Source organism: Sinocyclocheilus anshuiensis, unplaced genomic scaffold, assembly GCF_001515605.1.
Source record: "Sinocyclocheilus anshuiensis isolate Anshui unplaced genomic scaffold, SAMN03320099.WGS_v1.1 scaffold199, whole genome shotgun sequence".
Classification (NCBI taxonomy): Eukaryota; Metazoa; Chordata; class Actinopteri; order Cypriniformes; family Cyprinidae; genus Sinocyclocheilus; species Sinocyclocheilus anshuiensis.
The window spans coordinates 855,268-875,147 of NW_015552582.1; the positions used below are offsets into that span (position 1 = coordinate 855,268).

General features: G+C 37.2%; 1 protein-coding gene across 3 annotated transcripts in view; it reads left to right on the plus strand.

The window, feature by feature from the left end:
* Positions 1 to 19,880, plus strand: part of palld (palladin, cytoskeletal associated protein) — a 95,503-nt gene that overhangs the window by 70,156 nt on the left and 5,467 nt on the right. For 2 of the 3 annotated variants that reach the window (XM_016456193.1, XM_016456194.1), the window contains 7 exons: positions 10,719 to 11,342; positions 13,136 to 13,274; positions 14,295 to 14,396; positions 15,189 to 15,227; positions 17,126 to 17,344; positions 18,500 to 18,649; positions 19,437 to 19,525. In XM_016456193.1, the coding sequence (XP_016311679.1) occupies positions 10,719 to 11,342; positions 13,136 to 13,274; positions 14,295 to 14,396; positions 15,189 to 15,227; positions 17,126 to 17,344; positions 18,500 to 18,649; positions 19,437 to 19,525 (1,362 nt within the window). The remainder of the gene's footprint in view (positions 1 to 10,718; positions 11,343 to 13,135; positions 13,275 to 14,294; positions 14,397 to 15,188; positions 15,228 to 17,125; positions 17,345 to 18,499; positions 18,650 to 19,436; positions 19,526 to 19,880) is intronic. The other variant, XM_016456195.1, reaches the window with a different exon arrangement.

Genomic DNA, 19,880 nt, shown 5'->3' on the forward strand with positions numbered 1-19,880 from the left:
ATATAAGAATATTATACACATTATTACATTTTTTTTATTATTTTTTTACATTTTATGGCTGAGCTTAAATAAAGTTGAGCATGGGTGCTTTTATTGTGGAAGTTCTTGAGTTGTCGGACTTTTATTGTGTCAGTCTAGCTCGCAGACTGCAGTCAGCAGTCAGAGCAGAGCACTACAGCGGGATGCCGCGTCACTCAGCGCGTGTCTGCTCGTTCAATATAAAGACGAGAGCAGCTGAGAGAGCGCCGCAGTCCTCACACACACACACACACACACACACCTGTAAGGAATTACCTACTTGCGACGGGAATAACTTTAACAAGGTGAAAAACAAGGTACAAACATTTTCTTCTATATTTAGAGTAACTTTCATGGATGAATGTAGGTCATTTTATAAATAAGTAACTTATCTATGTTCATTGATACAGATCTGATATATGTGAGAGGACATGTTGAAATGTAGGCTAACCATTTAACACATAATCGTTAGTTATGTTTTTTTTTTATTGTGTATTTAGTGATATGTGCATTACCTTTTTATTGTGCTGATTTTTTTTTTGTTGTCTTTTTTCATATTTAGGGCAGAATGATTTACATGCAACCGAATTTAATTGGGAAAAAAGTTGACAACAACAGAAGAGAATAACGAGAGAGAGAGAGAACAATAATCTACTGATGTGATGTGTATACAGTATATGAGAATAAAAGAAAATAGAGGATATCTGATAGTAAAGTGATATACTTGAAGACTAAAAGAAAGAATTAGAGTTACAAGAATAGAATAAATTAAGAGGAACCGAAAACAAATCAGAAATCCTCTGCTCAGTAAAAATACTGTTAGTTAGCACAGTTTTGCACAGGATTTTGGCAAGAAAAGTAGGTTATTCAAACTCAAAGCCTCCAAAATATCTGGAAAAGATGTTATGTTAGTGGCTTTGTCTTTTGCACTTGTGTTCCAAAGTTTAAACGGTTGAATGTTTAGCACTAATGTGTGTATGGTTTGGCACTTCACTCAAGGCAGCAGTAACACCATTAATTGATGGTTTGCTTAGTGGAGTTTAGGTTCATAAAGGCCATTGTACTAACTGTTTTATTGCCAGCAGAGACTGGTTTGGACCCGACCTCTCTTCGTCGCTCCGTTTGCCTTGTTTAGGGCTTATTTCTCTTCTGCTTGTACCCCTCCCGTTTCTCTCTCTCACTTTCCCTAATGGTAATCCCATTTGATGGTGATGTCTTTTCGGCCAATCCGAAGAGGAATGTCTTCAGCTCACATTCCTACAATCCAGATTCCAGACATATACACACTTTGTGAGAAAGAGAGAGTGAGCAAGAGGGATGCAATGAGACATACTATGTGAAAAGAAAACAGTCTGGTTCTGTTTTATGTGCTGTGCATGCAATTAGAGAGAAACAGATGGGGGAGGGTCTGAGCGAGAGATGGTGAAAACAAAAGAGAATAATGGACTGTGCAGGTCAAGACTTTGCGACTAAAGATAAATAGAGTGGAAGAGAACAAAACAACAGTGAATGGGTCTGAAAATGAAGTGCTTTAACTTTTCCTGTAACTGCCATGACTGAAGGCTTCATTCATGCTTTTCAAAGTAGTCTTTCAAACACACCTCTGACTAAATGGGCAAAAAACTAATTTCTGCCTGTTAAAAGTTTCAGAATGCACATTATATTGCTTCTGTATTGGTTGTTGGTTGAGGTTTCTCTTTCACATTTTTTTTTGTATACATGTGGTTATAATAAAATAACATGTATATATGTGTGATGGATCAAAAGTTTAGGATGGTTAAGATATATATTTTTGAAATAGATTTAATACTTTTATTGAGCAAGGATGCATTTAATTTATCAGAAGTAACATTAAAGACATATAACGTTACAAAAAATATATTTTTGAATAAATGCTGTTCTTTTGATTTTTCTATTCATCAAAGAATCCTGAAAAAAGTATCACATTTTATTAAAAATATTAAGTTTATACAAAAAATATTAAGAAAAAAGAATGTGACACTAATGACTAGAGTAATGGCTTCTGAAATTTCAGCTTTGCCATCACAGAAATAAATTACATGTTAAAATATATCCAGATAGACAACAGTTATTTCAAATTGTAATAATATTTCACAATTTTACTGTTTTTACTGTATTTTTGATCAGATAAATGCAGCCTTGGTAAAAACACCTTACTGACCCCAAACCTTTAAAGGGTTAGTTCACCCAAAAATGAAAATTTTTACGAACAGCGTATGTTGTTCTGTGCCAGCCGCACAACACGGAAATGTTTTCTACGTTGTTTGTGCTTTGATTTGAACAAAAACAACGTATCCGTGTGGTACGACATGAGGGTGAGTAATTAATGACAGAATTTCATTTTTGGGTGAACTATCCCTTTAAACGGTAGTGAATACTGTATATTACTCTGCTGTCATCTAAAAACACTTGAAGTTAAGCTTTAAAAATACTAATAATTGAATAACAATGTTAAAAGTAATCACTGTGATGCATACATTTCCTTGTAGCATTTAAAATGAAATGGTTTTAGTCGTTAAAGCAATAATCTTGCAAACTTTGGCCAATCCAGTGATTATTTCCTCAAAAGTATTCATTGTATCAACTCAATACCTTGTAAACATGACTTTGTTTTCAGACGCACTGAGAAGAAAATGTGCATGTCAGCCAATCAGATTAGAACTTGCCAATTTGAGAAAGCGCTTTCCAGTTTTGTACTTTTCAGGTCAAAGAGCAGACTGTGGGTGGATAGGAGGGATGGAGACAGAGTAGAAAGGATAGAGAGGTGACAGACCAAAGGAGAGAGACAAAGTCTGAGACTTGGAGAATGCAAAAAGGTGAAATTAGAGAATAGAAAAATAGAGAAGGAAAGGGAAAGCATGAAAGTGAGAGTGTGGGAGCTGGAAAAGAAAAAGCCTTTTTTATTTTGGCCTGATGTCTTTATGGAAAGTTGGACATTTCCTCTAGGTCTGGTAGGGAGTATAGAGCGTGTAGAGTTGCTTGGCTTGGGTGGGAGCCGCATTGTGAGAACATATTTGGTCAAACTGCTCCTAAAGCAGGAACACGCTCAACCAATACCAATGTAATCTGAGAAAGGGCTCGAAAACTTGCATTTACAGACGTTTTGTGTGTAGCATATGCGGTCAACTTTATGTACTCTGTTGACCTCTAGAAAAGCTAAGGGCCAAAATTACTGTAGGAGATTTCTGAAAGTTTTGTTCACTGTAACATGCCAAGAATTCAGATGATTTTATGCACATTAGTGGCGAGAGAATGTGTGTCTGGTTCGGTTTTGTGAGTGACAGCACTGCTATTACGTTCAGATATAATGGAAGGATCAGATGCAATCTCCTGCTCTCAGTCTGTATGCTGTTTGATGAATAGACTGTGTTTCGAAGGGTGTGTGTGTTTGTATGTGTATGCTGACACATGAGTCTTGTTGCAATATAAGAACTCAAAACTCTGGAGTATTGTAGGGCTGGACTGTAAATTGCAGTTTAAAAGGACAAGATCTGTTGCTGTTTGAATGGTTGGCATGACTGTATATATAGGGTGTATTTGGATCATGGTGAAGTGGAACTATAAAAGAAAGCTGAAGTCACTGAGTCAACAGGGTTTGGGTGTGGTTATAATTCAGATGTTAATGTGCATAAAAGTGCATTTAAAGAGTGAAAGTTTGAAATAATGAGTCTCATTTGGATAGACTGACAAATAAATAGGCAATATATATATATATAAAGTGTAATTTATTCCTGTGATCAAATCTGAATTTTCAGCCATTACTCCAGTCTTCAGTGTCACATGATTCTTCAGAAATCATTCTAATATGCTGATTTGGTGCTCAAGAAACATTTCTTATTATTATCAATGTTGTGATGCTTAATATTTTTGTTAAAACCATGATCAATTCAGGACTATTTTGATTAATAGAAAGTTAAAAAGAACAGCATTCATTTGAAACCAATCTTTTGTAAGATTGTAAATTTCTTTAGTGTCGCTTTTGATCAATTTAATGCATCCTTGCTGAATAAAAGTATTTCTTAAAAAAAAAAACGTACTGACCCCAAACTTATGAAAAGTAGTGCAACTTTTCTATTTATACTTTTGCTGAAATACAGATTGTTGTTGTTTTTGTTGCAGATTACACAGAATTTCTTATTCAAAAATATGACAATGGGTTGTTTCAGTCTGTGTGTCTTAGACGTTCATCCATCCGTCCTGTAGCTGTCTCAATGTTTGCCAGATTACCATGTAGTCAGACAGTCTATGAATCATTTCTCCAGACACTGACATGGAAGCAATCACCTGAATCAATCATATTTTTATCATTAAATCAGTTGGTTAACCAGAACTAATCATCCAGGGCAGGGCTCCAGACTTATTCTTCCCACTGGTTGCTCTTTTGCAACTAACTTTCTCAGCTGGTCGCACGAGCACATGATTTGGTCGCAATATTTATTTATTTTTTATTTATGTATTTTTTGCGCTACAACATGGGATTATTCAATGCATGCTGAGGAACTTTTATCATAGTTTATATATATATATATTGAAAAGAAAGTGGTTAACATTCAGCCCGTTCTTTATCATCAGTAGTATTATTTGTGATTTGAATTTTGTGAATGGGAGCTTCTCTTTTGCTGTGTTAAGCCGAGGGCTTCGGATGCTTTCACTTTTGAATTCGCGATCTTGTTGTCACTGTTTTGTTTACATAGGCCTACTACACACCTTTCATTTTTTAAAGGCTTAAAAAGATGGATTCATTGTTATTCTTAAAAAGCACAACAACAATAAATCAGTAAGATACAATGACAAACTAGCTTACAAAACGTTTATTAACAAAAACGAATAAGATGAGACACACCACATGCTGTATTATATACCGACTAATAAATGACAGAACGTTTAGCAAACACTGAGGAATCAAATAAATAAATAAAAGAGAGCATCCATAGCGTAATGTGCGGTAAACAGCAAAGATAACAAGTTTTTCAAAAATGAAAACAAAGAGAAAAGTAAAACTAACGGTGACAGTACTTGCATGTTTTTTTCCCCACAAGAATACCAGCATGTTCACCTTCTCTGGTTTAAGAAGCGGTCTTTTACTTGACTTTCGCTTGAAAACCATCCATCGTTTCCTCAATATGCGTGTCATTTTTGCTGCGCGCACCTTCGCGCTCGTGCTGACGCGGCGACTATACTCTCTAAGCGCTGTTTCGTTATGCTTTCAGTTTCGTCAGCTGTTTTTGGATAAATCTTTTATTTGACAGGACCGTCCACTTTTATAGTCTAATACAATTTTTATGCAATAATAATACAGAATGTAGTTCATAAACTTGTTTTGCTCATTACAATTCCATATTTTGTTTGCATGTCTCGCGCACAGACGTGTGCACACAAAGCAGGACATGCTCTGTAAACAGGGAGTCCTCTAATTGTCAAATATTTAAACGCAACAGCTTCCTGTCATCTTGAAGCTTCTTCCTGTGATAGCAGCCGGTTAAAAACAGTAGAAACTCCACTCATGCGCACAGCCAAAACAAAGGTGCTTAACCTGACTGCTTAAAATGTCTGGATAGAAGCTGATTGGTGGTCTAATTAAACCGCAATCTGCACTGACCCGCATCTTACAGTTATTTTGTAAAGGGCACATTTGTAAACAACTTTATGAGGTATTTTTCACTGTTTTATAGGGGCACAAATGCCACTGACAAATGTCACCACTTCAAAGCTAATGGGCGCATGTCTGACCTCATGTCACGATGTGTTTTAATGGTACAACAAATTGTAGTGTTTAATGCAGTGTGAACATCATCAGCTCTGGGTTTTACATTATGGTGTGGAGGACAGACTAAGTTAGAAAGACTAACTCAACAGCTTCCTGTCAAGTCTGCATATGATTCAGATACAATACAAAAGGCTTCAGAGGAAGATAAGAACAGAAAAGTTCGTGCACTGTTTTACGTATGGTTTTTTTGTGACTTATGAAGTGGATTCTGACGAAAAGAACAAAGGCATTATATTAGGATAGGCAATATAGACTAATAATAAACACATCATTTAGTAAAAGATGAGCTCGTAATGCCACTCTACTACAAACAACTAATAGTAGTGATTGCAAGTCTGTAATGCATGCTGTTATTAGTATCTGTAATTTTAGAAAGCCCTTTTTATATTTATTTAAGTTAATTAAATGTAATTTAATTATGGTTTATTAAATTATTTTTTAATAAGCTCTGTTTAGATCATTTCTGTAATCAGCTGAGCAGTGATGTCAGAACAGTTTTCTCTGATTCAAAGCAGACGACTTTGATGGTTGTGTGTGTGTTTTATGCAAGGTCAGGCGCATCTCTGGGGTTTCCATAAAACAGTAGGAGCTGGATTTGTGTAAGTGCATTTTATAGACATGTAGCTAAATTAGACAGGAATGTGTGGAAGTGCAGGAATATGAGAGTGATTTTTGTGTCTGCTGAGGGGTCTGCTTCATCTCCACTAGTAACAAACCTTGTAATTTGGCAGATTGAATTTAATTGAATTGAATTGAATTCAAGTTTATTTGTACAGCGCTTTTCACGATACAAATCATTGCAAAGCAACTTTACAGCAAATTAAGTTTCTACAATATTTAGTGGTAGCTTATCAGTGGTGACTGTCAGTTAATGTACATATGGCAGAAATGTACGGAAAAATCAATTAAAGACGTAATCAAACAGACGATGAACACTATTAACAGCAATTATTATATGATGCAATCAAACTTATAGCAAAATGTGGTAGTTCTGTATGTTGTTTCAGGGTTGGCATCATCTGAGGTCCTCTGAGGGGTTGGCATCATCTCTTCTCAGGTGTTCTGGATCCAGACTGAAGCTTGTGTAAATCCTAGTATCCCATGACAAAAACAGAGAAAAAAATTGAGACATAATTAGCATAGCTGCTGTTCCAACCAAGCAAAATTGATTTGTTTAACCCAAACTAAAGAATAATAATGTGCATTTGATCAGATATAACTGCAGTACAAGATTATGAGATGCATTATTTGAATGCTTGGCCAAAGAGATGTGTCTTTAATCTAGATTTAAACAGAGAGAGTGTGTCTGAACCCCGAACGTTATCAGGAAGGCTATTCCAGAGTTTGGGAGCCAAATGCGAAAAAGGTTACTTCAAGATTGAATGGGTTACTTCATGTAACCTTTGACAGAAGGCTGCGATTATTTAAGCAGTGCTGCATGCTATCAGCATATGGACGCAGAACCATATTCAACTCTCTCCCATTAGCATCTCTAAATCACTCAAACTATGACCGAACTGACCCCGAATACAGCAGACTCGGCTGAGGAAGAGCTGTAGACTCGAAAAACACAACTGGGAATTTGGTTGGAACCGTGGTCCTGTGGGCGATGTGAGTTTGAGTCACAATTGATCCCATTCCTTCCCTTCCATTCCTAAAAAAAAAAAAAAAGTCTAGGCTAAATGTCTTGTGTAGACCTGCCATAATTTTTTATATTGTTGGAGAACCTACTTTGAAACTGTACTGTAGCTTTCCAAGTCAAACCAACCTTTTGAAAAAGTAGTCCGCTACACTGTAATATACTAAAAAAATATTCCAAAACTACTTTGAAGCTTCCTGAGGGGAGCATTGTGTTTATTTTTAAATGCACAATTATCAGATGATATAATTTAATCAGATCTTGCACTTATGCATTGATGGTTTTTAATTGAGTGGATAATTTGAGTGTTACCATTATACTCGAACAGATACCTTTAAGCCGCATACTACTACTACTACTACTACAAAAAAAAAAAAACTTTGAATGCATCCTAATTGATATAACTTGGTTGACAACAACATGCAGCTAAATAATTGAATTAACTAAATTCAATATAAAAAGATCTAAAATGCCACAAAATCACCAAATAGTTTTTGGATCCGTTCATTTGCATGAAACAAACAAAACATTTCTGTAGAATGCTTTGGACATTACAACACTACAGTTTAGGAAAACATGGTTGATTGATTGACGGAAGTGAAGATTGCACTGTTGTTTTTCACCACTACTTGTTCAAGTGCCATGCTACTGGGAAAAAGCTGAACACTTTGTTTGCTGCTTATTTGTACTCATCCCTTCAGTAAATATTTAAGAAATGCACTGCACACAGAATCTGTTGACTTTGTAACCGTATATTGGGGTTTGAGATTTCTCAAATGAATGAACATAATTTTTAAGCAGGAAGGTATACGATAGCATTTTCTATTTGCAGTCTCTGTGCCTTTTAAGGCAATCTGATTATGTCAGCACCGGCTGACCTTCCTTCATCAACCCAGGTTTACTGGTCAGGAATTCCAGAAATGCAAAAGGAAAAAATAAGTGGAGAAACCTGCAAGAACTATTTTTAGAAAATGGCTAATTTTGAAAAACAGCCGCTTTCACTCAGGGGAGGAAGAGAGGAGAAAAGCAAAAGGATGGAGAAAAAGACAGATTAGATTTGCAATTCTTGTTCTTTCTAATGTTAAAATGTGAGGGAAAGACGAGGGAGACATTATTATGAAATTCAAAAAAAAGTGTGAAGCAATTGCAAGAAAGCGAGGGAGCGAAAGCAAGACCCAAAGACAGAAGGTAGAGAAGTGAGAGTCTAGCAGCTGGTGCTAAGGAACTCATAACAGAGCCAAAAAAGGAATGAAAGCAAAGCAGCACAGGACGTTGAGTCCAGGAGCCTTTCACCAGCTGCCAAAGTATTCCTGTAAAAGTGCTCTTTTGATGGATTCTTGAACATATGGACAAGGAAAAAAGAGAAAAAGGGAAAAGGCAAGGCTTTAGGTGGTCATTTATGCCTTTAATGTGGTCCAAATCACCATTTGTGCCGCCAAAACAAAGTTACATAATTTAATCTATTCTTTTCTTCAATGAATCCTTTTATTTGATAAACTTGCACTCTAGGTTTTAGGTTTAGGCTTGGCGAAGTATTACCAACACAAACTGAATACTCCCTTTCTCTTTTCCTTGACCCAAACTTTAAGGATTTATCAGTTGGCTGGAGGGAGGGCTTCCACCTCCATTACAAAAAAATGGAGAGAAGGAGGGAAAGCACAGTGACTCATTAGTCAACATCTGGAAATAATTAGATTAAATGGGGTTCGGAGTGTGGCTGGCCTACCACTCCGATCCCCTTGTGAAGCACACACATCGAAATTACGCATTTAATTCAAGTTTTGGGTTTCTTTACAGAGCGACCAGCAGAAAAATGTTGAATGCCGCTCTGAATGGGCCTATAGGAGACCATGTGATAAAATTTCAATGAAAAGCATCTGGACTTGGTTATCGGTTCGTTTATGGTTATCCATTTGTTTAGGCTTACAGAAAGTGCCAAGATATTGCCAAAAAAAAAGGCAGCGGGAGAGTGGGGCTGAGTCTGCAGAAGAGAGACAAATTGCGTTTCGAACAAAACGTGTCTTCGAGGGACACAAGAATTTAGATGATGGAAAACTATGACTGTAGGCATCGAATATCTCATGTTTAGCAGAGAAAAGGACAATGTGGATGTCACTCCAGTGTTGTTGTGTATGTGGGTGAATCATGAGGCCAAACATTTGACCGATAACGGTCAGCCATCAGCCCACACCCATATTCACACGACACATCGCTGAGATCTTCATCTCATTCTTTTCCATGCTGTTTACATGCTGTTGACAGTGTAGTTTAAACTTTACCCAAGATAGCATATCACTCGCTCTTCAGTGAGCTTTAGTTTCCTTCCCAGAAACTCAGCACAAACTCACACAGACATGCATAACCACACAAACAAGGCATGCAATCTTCTGCCCATATGCAGCTGTACAGACACACTTGTATATGCGTTCATAGATGTCCTTTATAGTAACAAACACGACACCCCTGTAGGCTCTAGAGTTCATTTCCTCCTGTGTGAGGGGCCATCTGTTCTGTGAGGATGATACACTGACCCTGAGAGGGCCTTATATGACATCACTCACTGAACTCTGTGTGTGGCTTTCCGTCTCTAATAAATCAATAAAGATGGAAATATATAAAGCGCTACATCAGAATAGTCTTTAGAGTACCAAGTTGAATTTTGTTGTTTTCTTTTCTTTTCTTCTTTTCCTTTTATTGTTGTGTTTTTGTTATATTTAATTACACGGTAAAACATTAATTAAACAGTTATGTCCAATTGCACTTGTTTTTTAATTTATTTCTTTTTCTTTTTTTGTATATTTAACTACATTTTAAAACATGGATTAAATGAAATTAAAATTTTGAATGGACAAATCTGTTTGTTTTGAATTAAATTGATAATTTATTCCTGCATTTTATCCAATTTATTTGACAATAATTTTATTTAAATATAATATATTTTAGCATAAATATTTTTTTGGTCATTTAGCTCATGCAAGCTGGTAAGCCACGTTGGACCAGCAACAAACCTGCTATCAAACCATCTTAAGATGGTGAAGCTGGTTTTTGGAACATGGTCATTATGGGTCAGCCACCCAACTAGAAACTATTTAGCCAGGTTTAGTCCCAGCAAACATGCTGTACAAACATTATCTTAAGATGTTGACATTAGTTCAGTGAATGTTTGTCAGGTTGTTCAGTTATAGTTAGACGGACACATTATCTGACTATTGTAGTAAAATGTGTGTAGTTAGTGATGCTAAACAGTCCATTTGTTTAATTTTTTCCTTGCAGAAACGCAGCACAACTGAAGCAACTTCAGGATCAGATCCTTCTTGAGCAACAACAACAGCTTCCTCCTCCTCAGGAAGTCCCGCCTCCATCTCCACCTCTCCCTCCTCCTCCCTCCTTCCAGGAGCTGGAGAGTAGCACCATGCAGACAAGCACCTTCAACTATGCCCGGCCTAAGCAGTTCATTGCTGCGCAGAGTCCCACAACAAGCGGGGGATCGATTGGATACAGCACGCAGTCCTCGACCTCCTCGAGCTCCAGTCCGCTGTCCCCTACAATGTCCCACAAACCCTTCAGCCGCGTCACACTTCCGCCCTTCCAGCAGCAGCCGCTACTGTCCAAAGGAAGCAGCGTGGAGTCTCCCAGCTCGCCTTCTTTCCCGCCGCCCCCTCCGCCCTTTCTCAGCTCCAGCACTCTATCCTCTCCTGCTGGCTTGCCACAAGACTTCCCTCCTCCACCTCCACCGCCTCCGCCACCTGTCACATCGAGCCCCACCCGCTCAGATGCCTCCTCGCCGTTCACATCCACTCCCCACTCACCAGCTGGGTTTCTGGTGTCTGTGCTCCCAGCCACACCACCTCTGCCACCAGTGAATGCGTTGGGGCTGCCCAAGGGTAATGGCACAGTGTGAGTACCCACAATCATCTGTTTGAGAAACATCCCAAATGCTTTTCGAAGGTGTGCAGTCACCCATCACAGTTTCTTGGTCCAAACGCTATATCAGATGCCAAAAGCAAACAACAAATGGAAACAAACTTACTACTAAAAAACAATTATCTTAACCTTTATCTCCATACTGAAATATCAGGTTCCTTGTGTCACAACTTAACAAGCTGATTCTCTATACTAAAGACAAAGCACTTTATCATGAGCTCCAATAAAGCACTATCAAGGGCATATAGAGTGAACTCTTGGGCTAATAAGTAATTTGGAGTGCAGCTCTTGCTTTCCAGCTGCATGGAAAACATGTACTGTATGCATTCTTACATGGCATGTTTATGGAGACACTGAGATCAATGGGAGCTGAGGAACCTTGAGGGTAAGGACTGTGTATTATAGAGATTTCCTCTCTCATTCTCAAGTCTACAGAAATGTAAAGCACATAGGTTTAGTTGAGAATCAGATTTTTTATCCCTATAAAACCACTCATCACTCTCATGTAGTTTGAAGCCTGTATGACCTGCTTTATTCTATTGAACATCAAAGGAGAATTTTTGTACAGAATATCTAAGATGCTAGGAGATGACCAGTGACCATCAAGCTCCAAAAAGATTAAAAAAAAAACATTTATTTTTGCGTGTCTTGTAATGCATCGCAATGCACCAGATGAATGAGATTTAAGAGCTATGTGGTGGATAAGATTTTGAGATTTTAATGACTATATATATATATATATATATATATATATATTAACATTTTTGTTAAGTACTAAAATTACTAAAACTGAAATAAAATCAAAAGCACATAACGTCGCCAAATTACTAAAATTATTACGAAATTACGAAAATATAACATAAAAACAAATCCAAAATATTAATAAATACTGTAGTAGTTTATAAGTAATATTAAAATGACGCTGGCACAGACAACCTCTGGTCACTGTCCACTTTCATTATATGAATGGTGTTCAACATAGGTTTGTTATTCAAGAAGTGGTAAACAATGACAATTTTTATTTAAGCTGTTTATTTGAAAGGTATTTAATCTGTTACATCTCACAATAATGGCCCTCTCTGCATCATACAAACATACTCAACCATATTCTAAAACTGCAAATGATGCACATGCAAGCTGAACAAGAGTTTTTCCAGAGATTTATTTGATGTTGCTCATGATTTATAATTAGGATCTTCAGTGAATATGGTCTTTCTGGTAAAACTTGAGTTTAAAACACTCATCCAGAGTTTTTTTTTGTCTTCAAAGCTGCTTCTCCTATCATCCACCTCTTCATCTCCGTTTTCTCCATTATCTTCCACTAGTTCATTTCTCTCTCTCTCTCTCTCTCTCTCTCTCTCTCTCTCTCTCTCTTTCTTCCTGGCATTCCAGAGCCAGAGGGGGAAAGATAAGAGACTGCTGTGGAATTTTAAAACACACACAAACAGATAACGAAAATGATTCTTGCTTCCCAGTGCATATGCAAAAAATATGTCCCACGTTCTTCTTGTCAGTGCCAACTTTCATATTGCAGTGTATTATAAAAGCTGCGGTTCTGTTCATTTGTTTTGTGTATGTGCTTTAATCCTAGCCTCTATTTGAAAGGTTTTATGGACCGGGAAATATAACTCTGGAGCAACAGTTTCTCACTTGTCTCTGTGTTTAAGAAATGAACAGCTACAGATTCTGTACTTATAGAAATGTTTAATGTGCTATCGGTTGCTTTTGAAGTCTTTTTTCATTATTTTCTGATTGTGTTTTAACAGGGCTTTGCCACGTAAGACTACACCCCGTACACCGCGTATCATCTCTGATTCAGCGATCCAGGGCTCCAAAGACGCCGTTATACAAGATCTGGAGAGAAAACTACGCTTCAAAGAGGAAAGACTCAGCAATGGACAGCAGGTATGTGTGTGAGAGGTCTTATGTTTGTATTACTAAAAAATTACAGTACATCATTAATAGTACTACCACACTAGCCTTACTAGCATTGCCATCTTGAATATAATGTAGTCTAACCAATAACACTTGCAGTCATGTTTGAGTATATTTGGTAACTAATTTTCTTTTAAAGGCATAGTTAACCCCAAAAAATGTAAAAAAAAAAAAAAAAGTCAACTTCCCCTCAAGCTGTTCTAAAACGCTACTGATTTCTGTGGAGTAAAATCAAAAGAAAAAGAACACTGTTCCGTTCCATATAATAGAAGTAAATGGGAGCCAATGTTATTTTAGAACTCTATATATGTACTGTTACAGTACATATTAATATTTTGAATTGGCTGTTATTTTTGTATTTTCAGCTAATTTGTAGGTTTTTTAAACATTTCTATTTAGCTTTAATTTTTGTCATTTCTGTTTTAGTTTTAGTAATTTTACTACATTTTAAACTCATTTTAGTTAGTTTCCAAGGCAACATTTCTAATTTAGTTTAATATATATATATATATATATATATATATATATCTCTATCTATCTCTATGTATCTATCTATCTATCTATATAGATAAACACAAGAACCAGTGGCATTTGATGTTAAATGTAATGTTAAATATCACACTAAGTTCAAATATGCGCAAGGGTAAATTGGGTGAACTGTTCAGTTGAGTATAACTGAAATTTCTTTATTTTTTTTCAGTTTTCAATATATATGTTCATTGTAACTTTTCATTCTTACGAAATACATCTAATAAATGGAGAAAATTACCTTCCACCACCAACTCCTCCAACTAAAATGGTTAATCACTATAGGAGCTCTAAAATCGACCTACAATGCATAGCAAAAACCCACCACATGTTCAGCATGACTAATAGCCTTGAATTCAGTAGTACAGGCCACCAAATAATCATCATGCTTTTGCGTGTACGAGTGTGTTTTCTCTCACACACTAACCCAGGCTCTGACAGATTAATCCTGTTTGCTTTCAGAGGTTAACTTATGAGGAGAAGATGGCTCGCAGACTGCTGGGTGCTGACAATGCTGCCAGAGTGTTTAACACACAACAGGTGGAGGAGGAGCCAGTTACACAGGTATAAACACACACACACACACGTTAACTGAACTATCTAAATGGAGAGATTACGTAGACTACTATTTTTTTAATATACAGATTGTTATACACTTTAACCTAAACCCACCCCTAACCCTACCCCTCACAGAAAACTTTCTGCATTTTTACTATTTCAAAAGAACTTTGTTTACTTTATTTTTATATCGGTTTTACAAATGAGGACGTCCCCAAATGGAGGTTTTTGGCGATTTTGTCAGGTTTTGCTCACTTTTGGGTACAAATTTGTCCCCAAAATATGGTTAAGTAGGTACACACACACACACATACACACAAACCCACCTACACAACGTCCCCATTGTGTCACAGAAAACAAAGCAGTTGTTTGTAATTGGCTGGTTTTTAAAAAAAAATTATAAATAAAAAGCATCCATTACAAATCTGTCCGCATACTTTTTCCGATGACTACCAGTGTACGGCTAGGCTGTTGGATGTAGTTTAGAGCATTGTGGTTTGCCTGCGTGCTTGTAAATGCCTCTTAATTCGGCTAATAGCTACGAGCTCCCGCATGTGCTTGCACATATGCATTGGGTACATTGTAAAGTGATGTCATTTTGGCGAGGAGAGTCATGTCAGCGAGGCGTTTTGAAGGTGTGTGAGCAGGTAAGATCATAATAGCAGGATTAGCAGCCCAACACAAACACACATTGCCAGTAAAGTGTGTGATTGTGCACTTTTGTGCAATAGGTGTGTAATCTGCGCAGGATGTGACATCATCCTCAATCCCCCTGCCTGTTTTCTGATCTCTTTACAGGAAGGCAGCTCAGCTGACTCAGAGTTTGTCCCTCAAAAGGTTATTCATACTCATCCCATCTATTACAAACATCAAGCAGCAGCCTGTCTGTTCTTATATTTCGCTCTTCTGTCAGTCTGTCTCACCGCTGTATTTCCCTTTGCTTCACTCATGAGATCACCCTCAGTTGTTTATTTCTCTCACCCCTCTGTGTGTGGTCACCCCCGTTTTGGCCAGTCACTACTGTATGTGATTGTGTGTTTACTCTATCCCCTGTGTTTTCTTCTATGTCTCCGTTTATGGAATATTTGCATCCCGATTAAGCACCGCGGTAAAGTCCTTGACAGCGATATGACCGTGATGACTATTGTACTCTCTGGGAAAATCATCAAAAACAAAGATTTACACTGCAGTCTTACTGATCAAATAAGCAGTGTATTCAATATTTGTATTGAACCAAAACTCCTGGGGGGTCCAATATTTGGAAGAAAGTATCGTTTTTGAAAAAGAAATACTTTATTTTATCATGGACGCATGAAATAAGTGAAAGTACAAACTTTTACATTGATACAAAGGATTTTTATTTCAAATAAATGCTGTTCTTTTGAACTTTCAATTCATCAAAGAATCTTGTTCTTTGTCAGTTATTAGGTTCCACAAAAATATAAAGTAATATTAAAGTGTTTTCAACATTAATAATCATATTAAATGTTTCTTGAGCACCAAATTCTGAAGGATCATGTGACACTGAAGACTAGTGGCTGCTGAAAATTCAGCATGGCTAATACAGGAATAAATGACATTTTAAAATATATTCAAATAGAAGATCATTATTTTAAATTCTAACAATATTTCATAATATTGCTGTTTTACTGTATTTTTGATCAAATAAACCCAGCCTGTAAATACAGGCACAAATAAATGCTTTTTTAAACATTAAAAAAAAAATCTTACCTACCCCAAACATTTCAGATATGTTGGCTATGTGATCTCGGCTAATTTTTATAGAATGAAATATGTTATCCACATGCTTCATTGTATTTTAGCTGTTGTAACAAATTGCTGGTGATGGGGTTTATTTTGTGATAATAACTGACTGCACATTACCCCACTTGTTATGACACAGACACTTGCCAAAATGTTGGACATGAAATAGAATGTGTTGAAATTATGCTGTAAGAAATTGCCAATTTCATAAAAAAATAATACAGTAGTTTGCCTTGGACAGCAGTCAATTATGTAGTTTAGCGATTGTTGTTATACAAAAATATTTGGCAACCGAAATGGCCAATCAACATCATATGAAAATAAAAAATGTGGAAAAAAAACTGTGCTGGGTGCCTAACATCATCATGTGTCTTGTTATTGCTAACTGATCAGAGACCGCATGCGTCTGCTTCACACATTTCATACCCTCGAGTGGAGACTAAAATGCACATGCTTCTCTTCCTCTGAACTGTGGGAAGTGGAGATGCTGTTAATGTTGTGCCATAAATTTAAAGTGTGCTTAGCGCTCAACACACGTCCTTGGGCAAATAGCGGTTGTCTGTGTGTTTGCATAGGAAATGTGCATGCGTGTGTGCTTTTGGGAGGATGTGGCTGGACGTGCAAGAGAACAAGATGGAGAGGGTGCGTTCGTTGTCTACATGTATAGTTATGATGGTGTGTTTTCTCCTTGCTGCAGCTGTGTCTTAAACCTGCAATTATTGTTGTGATGTGTCATCAGCACACACTTTTCTCCAGATGTTCCCTCTGCCTGCAGAGTGAAATAAAAGGAAACAGAAGACTAGAAACAGGGCAGATGAAAGAGCAATAAGCGTTGGATACAAGACTGCATAGATTATAGGACACAGTGATGAGAGGATGTGTGCTTGAATTAATAAAATGAGTGATTGAATGAGTTGGTAAGCTGAGGAGAAGGTCATAAGCTAAAAACGTTCTGTTTGTTTGTGTGACAGGAGTATAAAGTGTCCAGCTTCGAGCAGCGGTTGATCAGCGAGATTGAGTTTCGTCTGGAGCGCTCACCTGTGGAGGAATCTGACGATGACGTTCAGCATGATGAAGATGCGCCCGGGGAGGTTGCACCGTTCTTCGATCAGAAGCTCAAGCATTACAAAGTCTTTGAGGGAATGCCTGTGACCTTCAGCTGCAAGGTCATCGGAGACCCAAAGCCAAAGGTGAGAGGTCACCACCCATGCAGTTTAGCTCTCTTAGCAAATTTTGTTTATTACTGTAATTTCAGCAGTTAGTTAATTAAAGGAATAGTTCACCCAGAAATGAAAATCTACTTATCCTCAGGCTATCCAAGATGTAGATGATTTTGTTTCTTCATTAGAACATATATGGAGAAATTTACGTTTACATCGCTTCACTTGCTCACCAATGAATCCTCTGCAGTGAATGGGTGCCGTCAGAATGAGTCCAAACAGCTGATAAAAACATCACAATAATCCAGTAACCCACACCACTCTAGTCTGTGAATTAACATCTTGTGAAGCAAAAAGGTGTGTGTTTGCAATAAATTCATCAAGATGTTATTTTTTTTATTTAAACCATTGCCTCCGCCTAAAACACAAGTCCTCTATCCATAATAGATAGAGGATAGATGCATTCTCCAATGAAAAAGTTGTCTTGTCTGAATCAGGAGAGAAATATGCACAGATCAAGCACCATTTACAAGTGAGAAGAGTTCAAAATGGTTCTAAATAAATATGTTGGTGGATTTTGATGTGAGAGGACAACAGGAGATGGACTTTTTCACTGGAGAAAGTGTTATGGATTATGGACTGGTATTTTTGCCAGAAGCGATGGTTTAAAGTTAAAATGCCTCGATGGATTTGTTTCTTACAAACGCGTAGCTTTTCACTTCACAAGACATTAATTAATGGACTGGAGTTGTGTGGATTACTTGTGAATTATTGCGATGCTTTTATCAGCTGTTATACACCAGATACTTACAGTTTTGTTTTTTTTATGTCATTTTTTTATTACAGTCTATAGTTTTATACTGCATATTGTTCTGGAGACACAGTTCACAGTATGGAGAATATTTTGTTGTTCTAAGGGATTGTAGGAGAGGTGACTGGATTGGTGGTTTATCATCTGTGACTAGGCTGGTTTCATCAGAAGCTCTGCTCTTCTGAGATTTCTGCCATATATGGCTGTCTCGCTTTCATTGTGTGACTCTCTCTGACTACCATGAGACCACAGTAATGACTGTGTGATGACCGCTGACTTAATAACAAAAGTGATGAAGATGAGAAAAAAAAAGAAACAATGGTACAAGCTTTGGAGTGTTGCATAACCATGTATATATCTGTCTGTGTTTGAAGGTGTACTGGTTTAAGGACGGAAAGCAGATCTCGAAGCGCAGTGAACACTACCGTATCAGTCGTGATCCGGATGGCACATGCTCTTTGCACACAGCGGCTGCCTCGCTAGATGATGATGGGAACTACACCATTATGGCAGGCAACCCAGCGGTGAGATATAATATAATATAATAAACAGGACATGATTATATTGTCATAGTTAAGCATTCTTATGTTGAAAAGGATAAATCAGTTTGGTCTTGTTTAATTTTAGAAGAATGCATAGATGAGTTGCTAAGTATGCAACCTAATGTTAATTATTGTTCTTATTATTATACACTGTTTTGGTTTGTTTGGCTTTGTTTGGGTTGGTTTTGTTTTATTTTGTTTTTTGAGTTATATTTTTTTATTTTGTTTTATTTTTCAAACACAGATGGAAACAATGGATTGAAACGGAATAATTCTCTGTATTCTTACACATGCAACACAAAATTCCCTAGCAGAACATGCATTTCTCAGAAAATTGGAGACGAGTCAGAAGGCCATAATTTTGCAATAGTTAGTTCTTTTCCCAGTAAAATTGTTAACATGTCAGTTACGAAAAATATATAATACCTTTTATCAGAGTTTGATCTGATTTGATTGTTTTTCTCACATTCACATACACATATACACACTTTCTCAAGTGGCTAGTCAGCATGACCAGTGTTGTGGTGGAGACGGATAAACATCAGTAGTCAGGGGGAAGTGACTGACCAGAAGCAACAAAATTACTACAGCCTTTGGAAGGGTCAGAAGTTCAAACACATTTAGACACATTCCAGCTTAAATTGACCACAAAATAGTTATGTGTCATGCATGTCACTTTTCTTTCGTCTTATTATCCCTAAGAAAAGCAGATAGCATCAGTTTCTTTACTCAAATGTTTCTCTCTATATCTTCTGTCTTTCTGTCTTAGGGGAGAGTGAGTTGTACTGGAAGGATGATGGTCCAGGCCGTGAACCAAAGGGGGAGAAGTCAGCGCTCCACACCTGGACACATCCGCAGGTACATAAGCACTGCTGTTTCTAAACATACACAGCCGATTACAGCAGGTCCAGTATCAGGTTTGCTCTTAGGGACTAGCACTAATAGAGGGCGTGTCCCATGTAAAGCACACCTGTATATTTTTGGCAATGATGCAAGGACCAGTTAAAATGTCTTTTATGCAGAATAGAATATGTGAATCTTTTTTAAAGGGTGGGGTTTCCTCTGGATTAAATATAATATATCTGGCCATAAAGGTCTTTGAGGTTTTTATATGTTTGATTGACCGAGTCAGTAGTCTCTCAAGGCGATGCTGTGTGCCAACCTATCATTTATTTCTAAAACTACACAAAGTAAGCTCTTCATTAAAAAAAAA